The sequence below is a fragment of the Limulus polyphemus genome, unplaced genomic scaffold (assembly GCF_000517525.1).
Source record: "Limulus polyphemus unplaced genomic scaffold, Limulus_polyphemus-2.1.2 Scaffold70, whole genome shotgun sequence".
Taxonomy (NCBI): domain Eukaryota; kingdom Metazoa; phylum Arthropoda; class Merostomata; order Xiphosura; family Limulidae; genus Limulus; species Limulus polyphemus.
Window position 1 is genome coordinate 1,042,077 of NW_013665680.1, and position 8,351 is coordinate 1,050,427.

Consider the following 8,351-nt stretch of genomic DNA (forward strand, 5'->3'; position numbering starts at 1 on the left):
CCGGGCCGGACGCTCGTAATTTAGTTTTTAGTTAGTTTTTAATTTTTAATTAAGGTAGTACCAAACTAGCTATTTAATTAGTTAACTTATATATATATATATATATATAGAGAGAGAGAGAGAGAGAGTAATAGAACATTGAAGTTTAATTACAATAAACTAGCAGCAGAAATATTTTGTCACATAATTTTAACCATAAAATTAAAGAAATCTCTTAAGGTCGATGAAATTTTGGTGAATTAAACGATTTCTATGAAATAGTAGAAAATCTTAATAGAAATCGGAAAAATATTTCAAAAACTTTCCTTACACATAATAGCTTATGGTGTTATTTCCGTGAGTCACAAGATATATTTACACAACAGTCGAAAAATTACCGAAGGTTTTATTAACCACTAAGGGTTAAGAACTAACTAATCGTGCCCAGTTTCCAAATAGCACGCTGCGTTTACGAGCCGAGACGAATTAATGTCATTAATTTGTTTTAACTTGTCGTTCTGTCATTTCTCATTAACCAACCATTAGTATTCTAAACTTCACATACTTCTAAAGTTTCTCTCGTTTTTTATATATAGTGTATTCACGAGGTTCTTTGTTGGCACATTTCTAGTGCCTTTCAGAACGTCAATAGTTCTGCTTCATCAAATTACTTAATGGAGTTACAGTCTTCTAGTTCGGGTTATAAAGTTTAATCAGCACAGAAGCAACTACTAGAAAAACAAAGAAGTAAAATAAGACCACAATTTAGTTGGATTTATTAAGGTTAGTTTTCGTGAAGGTGTCCTGCACGTAGTTTTGGCATTCTTGTTAAACAGAAGTCGAAAGGTCGTAAACGTGTACTAATCCTTTCGTTCAAGTAAACGTTGCATATGCTAACGGATATATATTTTATTACCTTAACCCTGTGTCTGTCCCCATCTTAATTAAAGAGTATTTATTTGTTTCTTTGAAGTTAAACACAAAGCTACACAATGGGCTATTTGTGCTATTAAGGAGTTATACAAAAATCTGTACAAATCTGAGTTCGGGGTTTTATTTCCGATAAATTTTATTTGGAGTAGAGGGTGACGTTTGCAGCAATTGATTCTGGTATACCGCACTTTTGACGTTTTTGTCTGAATTTGGACGGTAAATCAAAATCATTTTTGTATTTGTCCTATGTGGACGTAGAAAAAACATATTTCTCTCAACCCTAGCAGTCAGTATAGTTACTACAGAGCAAAAAATGTCCGGCCTATCTAGTTATTAGACATCATACCCTAACTATTGATGCATAATTTGTTTATTTGTTCATTTGTGTCTGTTTCTTAGCTTCCTTTTCCTAGCTGAGTTTCACTTATTCTCTGCATAACATTTCCAGAATCTGTGATTTGCGGAAAATTTTAAAGTTATTTGTTTGAAATTAGTTAATGTAAATACCACAAAAACTTTATCCAAAAACGCTTTATTTCAGAATGAATGTGTCAATTGTAGATGGATTAATAATACATTTCTGTGTGTATCACTTTTAAAGGTTTTTATGTATACATCTTAAAGTTACTTCTTAAATATTACAGTTTAGTGTGTTACAAACTATTACTTGATCAGTAGGTTCTCTTATGTTATTGTACCTAGGTGGAAAAGCGGTAAGTCTACGAGTTTATAACGCTAAAATATCGGGTTCGATTTCTTGTGGTGGACACGGTAGATAACTCAATGTGGCTTTGATCTAAAGCAGAAATACAAATGGCATTATCATTAACTTCTGGTTAGAGAAAGCTATCTTTATGTATCAGAACTAAAACAATAACCAAGTCATGAGTATAACTAATTTAAAATATCTTTCTAACTAGGTTTATAAATTTGATTCATCAGTTGGGTATGGTTACCGTAAACGACATTTACGTAAGGGTGAACCAAACACTTTTGTGTACATTTTGTGTACATAATTGGATCTCCTTTTTACTATTTTTCTACCAACAAATCGTTAAAAGCAATAAAAAATGTGATAGATCGTGTTGAAAGGATCATCATCTGCAATAGAGTGATCTTTACTCTGAGATTTCATTGAAATTATTTATTAACAATAAATGATTCATTTTTAACACTTTAATTAACATTTATGAGCATCCTGATTATTTTATAATTGTTTAATTTAATCGACTCGATAACAGATGTATGTATATTGAAATAGAACTTTGCATATGTTTTTTCTAAAATAGTAAAGAAAAAATATCACATCTATATATGTAAACAATTTCAATGCTTTTTACTTATTATTGATATACTTACCAATTTTATACTTTTATGCTTTGATAGTATTTCTATGTATTGCAAAATTAGCAACTGTAATTATACAGAAACGTTTTAGGCATTTTCTACATAAATCTATATTTTAGTCTAAGGGGGCCTTCCTCCGTATGATGTACTAAATTTAAATGGTCGAAAATGTTTTAACTGAAAACGCTTAACTAAGGTATTCATGATGTTGCCACTTAGATCATAAATAACTCTGTGCTCGGATTATCATGCTTGGCTTTGGTATCAAGCATTAGTTGCAATTATTTATTAATCTTAATTTTCTACCACTATTCTGGTGGTTCTAAGAACTATATTCGGGATAGGTGACTGTCAATTAGTTTCAAATATTTATTAATCTTAATTTTCTACCCCTATTCTGGTGGTTCTAAGAACTATATTCGGGATAGGTGACTGTCAATTAGTTTCAAATATTTATTAATCTTAATTTTCTACCCCTATTCTGGTGGTTCTAAGAACTATATTCGGGATAGGTGACTGTCAATTAGTTGCAATTATTTATTAATCTTAATTTTAAACCACTATTCTGGTGGTTCTAAGAACTATATTCGGGATAGGTGACTGTCAATTAGTTGCAATTATTTATTAATCTTAATTTTCTACCACTATTCTGGTGGTTCTAAGAACTATATTCGGGATAGGTGACTGTCAATTAGTTGCAATTATTTATTAATCTTAATTTTCTACCACTATTCTGGTGGTTCTAAGAACTATATTCGGGATAGGTGACTTTCAATTAGTTGCAATTATTTATTAATCTTAATTTTCTACCACTATTCTGGTGGTTCTAAGAACTATATTCGGGATAGGTGACTGTCAATTAGTTTCAAATATTTATTCACTTCCTCAGGTTTTCATTTATCTAGCAATAAGCTACTTCGACTAACAAAACGTCATTGGACAGTTTACTGCTGATCTTCGAAAATCTTGTATTAATTGAACAAACATATTTTCAAGTATGGCAAACCCTGACTGTCCCTTTTTCCCCTGGCCTCAGAGATTATACGTGAGAAAATATAATGAAACATACACATCATTGTATTTAAAAGTGATATAATTCTTGCTGAAGAACAAGAATTTTAGGGGCAAAAAAACAAGATTTTTTCCCATCTTGAATATAACTGGTTGAAGTGAAACCGCCACAAGAGTAGTTATAACTCTGATATATTAATTAGTACTCTGATATATTGATCAGACAGGATAAAATGTAATTACTTTCCACGGAAGAGGCACAAACCGCTTTATTCACATGTCGACGCGACTCTCCTAAACCTATTTCATTGGTATTCATCTGGTGTTATTGGGAATAGAGAATTCCTATAAGTACAGTAAAGAACTCTAGTATCGTACAACACATACAAATCAATAACGCGAGGAAAAAAACACACACCAAATTATTATATCTAAGAAACGGTGGAGCTATGTAATCGCATTACCGTTCCGGTACTCTTAACAAAAAAGTACGTAATAACGAATAACAAGTGTTCCGTATCCTACTCTATATTAAACAACTTTCTCCACTGTGATGCTTTATATAAACCATCGTATCTAAATCATACAAATCCAAAGGCTTAACCATACCTGGAGAACACGATATGTGTGACTAATAACACAGGCCTGCGTTTTTAAACTTTATAAAAGTTGTTTTGATTTTAATAACGGATTTTCCATAATTCAGCTACGCAGATTTCGAAAATAATATTGATTTTTTCCATCCAGTAAGGACTTTTTTTACAAATCGTGAAGAAAAAAACTTTTACTTAGATCAAATTATTATTTCGTTTACCACAAAGAACAATTTTTATTATTATGTTTGTTAACAGAAATACAACCAAACTGAAGAACATCGATGTCAAACAAATATGCATCCTCATTAATCCTGATTTTTTATGGAAAATCTACGTCTTTTAGTCTCAAAACTACGCGTTGTGGTCTTTCTTTTATGTATTGCGTTATGCCGTTTTGTGAAAAATCTATACGTGATGGAGAAAAATGGATATTATTTTCGATTCAGCGTACAGGAATTACTGTAGAACACGTAAAAATTTCAAGACAGTAAAACTATAGCAGCCCTGTGTTATCAGAAATCATGGATATTACATCAGATACTTAAGAAAAGTAATATATTTTGAATGATGTATTATAAAGTAAACGTAAGCGTAACTGTGAGCAGGAGACAACTGTGACGGATTTATTATTATATACGTATTTTAATAGCGATGTTTATTTAAATTAAAATTATGTTTAGAAATGTACATAACTTATACTGTTGAGTCTGTATTGCGAAATTTACGCATGTTCTCTAAAGTTGTAGAAGATTCTCGAGTGTAAGAATCAACAATATACGTGTGTAGGTAAACGCTACTGTAGCGTTTGTATTGTTGCGTAACCTGAAATTTCGAGAAACTCTCCACACGCCTATAAATATAACCAACGCCCCGTGCCTAAAAAGAGTATATATTATTGGTTTGCTATAGTTGGTGTACAATAAACTTTGAAAGCTATAACTGTGATTGTTATAACGCTTATTAATCGGGAAACTTCAGATATCTGACCAGCAACACTTATACATTTCTAAGTTACAAACCAATTAACTTCAGTGTATTCACATCGGACATTAGTACTTTTAAGAAAACATTACCCAATTTTATCCGTGGGAGAAAAATCGGCGTGTGATCAATGAACACTACAGAGCTAGCTAGCTCCCTATTTAAGGTGAATTGTACCTACATCAGCTCAAAATTAACTCACTCATAGTGAACCCTGCAGACTAGAAAGAAGACTTTATATTACTTGTAAGTTTGTGACACTTTTGTATATGAATCATTGTTTGTAATAACTATTTGTAATAACCATTGTTGTAAATTGTATTATTGTTTGCATATCAAAATATATATATGTGTTAAAAAAACTGTGCGTATCAATCTTGTTGGCGAATATCATAAATAATATAAATATCGGTATTTATTTAACTACTAAATCCAAAGTACAATTTAACTCAGTTTTAGGCAATTGGAAATTATAATACGTAACATAATACAACATTTTACGATTATGAATTGTGTAATTTTTATTAAGAAAAGAAAATATGAATTTCAAAAATTGTAGAAGCATGTAGTGAATTTCGAGATTCATGAGCAAATAATATGACATTTTTAAAAGGGAACAGAATGAAGATTTGTATATATATATTTTTTTTCAGCACCATATTTACACGATTAAACTTATTTCCAAAACTGGATATATTGTATCTTTGTCGACGCTTATTGTAGCACTTCTGATTCTGGCTTTAGTCAGGTAAGTACGTCATCTTCAAATTTTCGTGATCCTTGTTTCATTTTCTTGTATATTTAACAACATTTTAAACCGTTATTCTTCAAATTATATCAACGTATGTTGATTTTGATTTTTAATTACTTAATTCTAGCTTATCTTTGATAGAAAAATAGTAAGATTCTTTATGTTACAGATTTTCATAATTTCGTGTTAGTAATGTAAGTAATTCAAACATTTTATTTCAATTATTATTATTTTTCTTGAGGCCAGAAGTATTCACGTCATTGTATAAATTGAATCTATTTTCTTCTATTAACTTTGTTCTTTTTCTTGTATATCAAGCAGGATCAAATTATTATCGCTAATTCTTTTTCATATTTTACAACTGGCTTAGGTCAAGTTTGTAAGTCAGGCTGCATTAAGGTCGTTTACGTTATTAAATTTCTTCTTTCGGCTGTGGACGATTCAAATAAGTAACTTATACCATATTGATTTTTGTCGTTGCTGAATCATCTTTAGATATCTTTTGCTTTATCGCGTACCGTAAGAATTGATTATATACTCACATTTGTTGCTGTTGCTTCTTTCCTGGCTAATCTAACAATCCAACCTGAAATGATGATCTGCTAAGTCACATTTCGACGATATTAGTTCAAATTTATGAACGTTTAAACTGTTCCAAATTTGTAATTAGTCTCCCATTTAAACTTTTGTAAAAAATGATGTGTGAAGCTATTCTGAACTTGTGTTTGAATCAGATAAAACGTTTCTCGCTGCCATTGTTACCACAATTGCTCAATATAAAAATGTTTTTAAACACTAGTTTGTTATTAGCTTGTTGGAACACTTAGGTAACTTAACTATAACTCAATTGTTGAGGCCTGTAAATTGAAACTTATTAAAAGTTTTTTGTTTTTACATAACGGATTTTTCCATAATTCAGCTACGCAGATTTCGAAAATAAAATTAATTTTTTCTATCACGTAAGAATTTTTTTTACAAATCAGGAAGGAAAAAAAAACTTACTTAAATCAAATTATTATTTCGTTTACCACAATGAAAATTTTTTACTATTACGTTTGTTAACAAAAATTCAACTTTGGTTTTAAACATTAGTCCATTTAAAATTTAAGGCAAACGAAATATCTGCAAACTTGTTTTCACCACCTACAATTTGAATTTATTTTTAATTATTAATTAATATATTAAAATTCATAAGTTGGGATCAAACTCAAAATCTCACTTATATCAGTTACCGAGTGGAAATCTTATTATACCGAGATAATCTTTAAGCAATATTTGTCCATTGCTTTATATGAACAATATTACTGTTGATATAAACACACACACACATATATACACAATTTGTATTTCCAGGCGGCTTCGCTGCCCAAGGAATAACCTCCATATTCAACTGTTCATCTCTTTTATAATGAGAGCGTTGATGCTTCTTCTAAAAAACGCACTATTCGTAGCTGGTGTTGGACTCAGCAGCAACGTAATAGTCAAATACGATGTGCCAGTTTTCTTGGAAAGTGAAAATGTAAGTTTCAATGTTTGCTTTTTAATTGTATACGAAAAAAAAATTACAGAGAATAACTACAAAAGTTATATTTAAAAAAAAGATGGGTAGTTTTTATATATTCGTTCAGCATATTTGGCTGTATTAAAAGCCTCATAATGTTAAACAAGGAGAGTTGGAACTGACAATATTAAGCCTATGAATCATCACAAAATCAGTGAACTTTTCATGCAGGATTTACTTAGAAATATAATGATTGTAAATGGCCGCCTGTAGGGGTTGCCTGTTTTAACCACTCGCACCACTATACAGTAGTGGTGCGAGTGGGTCAGTCAGCAGACACTACAATTACGTCACATAAGGGATGCTTAACGTTGCAATTTGTATTGTCATGACGTCAGTAAAACGTGCGCATGTTATGAATCACAAGAAGAATTATGTACTCTGTAGGCTACAACACAGCATGATATGTGAACTTTAAAAGCAAAAAAATAGAAATATTTGTTACTCCTAATTTTTGTTTCATTCACTCTTGAAACAAAACACTTTCGAGGACCCTGTGGAAGTACATCTAATATATAATCACTTATATAACTATGGAAAACACATTTGGATCAAACAATAACATACATGATATACGAGATCATGGCCGAGATTAATAACATCTTTTATATCAGGACAGTTCATTGCGTTTCTCAGGCAATGTTTTATGCATATTTTAATCGGAATACGTAAATTTCGTCACTTCATAGAAAAGAATTGTCCAACGACTTAAATCATTTCAAAACACAGCAAGAAATCTCATGCACGCTTTATATAAGATCGTCAAGAAATTATTGTCGCTTTTTTTTTAGATGAAGAAACCCGAACAACTTATATATATCCAAACAAAACATTTATTAAATGAAATAGTCTCCATTCTTATCGATGATACTTTTCCATCTTATAATAATGTTGTTAATGCCCTGATTAAAGAAATCACTTGGCTTTGAAGCAAAAAGAACATGTTGCTGTCCTCTTTAACACCTTCAACACTTGTATACGTTTTGTCATTAAAATGGTATTGCAGCGAACGAAAAGGATGATAATCTGATGGTGCTATATCTGGAGAATATGGTGGGTGGGAGAGAACGTCCCAACCCATCTCCATTCTCTTGTGTTGCGTGAAACGTGCCACATGTGGACGTGCATTGTCGTGGAGAAGAAGAACACCTTTCCGATTGACGAGTGAAGGGCGTTTTCTGATGAAGGGTTT

The 8,351-nt window shown here is 31.1% G+C and overlaps 1 protein-coding gene across 2 annotated transcripts in view; it reads left to right on the plus strand.

Annotated features, from left to right (window-relative positions):
• The window catches only part of LOC106465763 (parathyroid hormone/parathyroid hormone-related peptide receptor-like), a 117,496-nt gene that overhangs the window by 78,753 nt on the left and 30,392 nt on the right, over positions 1 to 8,351 (plus strand). For both annotated transcript variants that reach the window (XM_022394202.1, XM_022394209.1), the window contains 2 exons: positions 5,501 to 5,595; positions 6,952 to 7,117. In XM_022394202.1, coding sequence (XP_022249910.1) covers positions 5,501 to 5,595; positions 6,952 to 7,117 — 261 coding nt within the window. The remainder of the gene's footprint in view (positions 1 to 5,500; positions 5,596 to 6,951; positions 7,118 to 8,351) is intronic.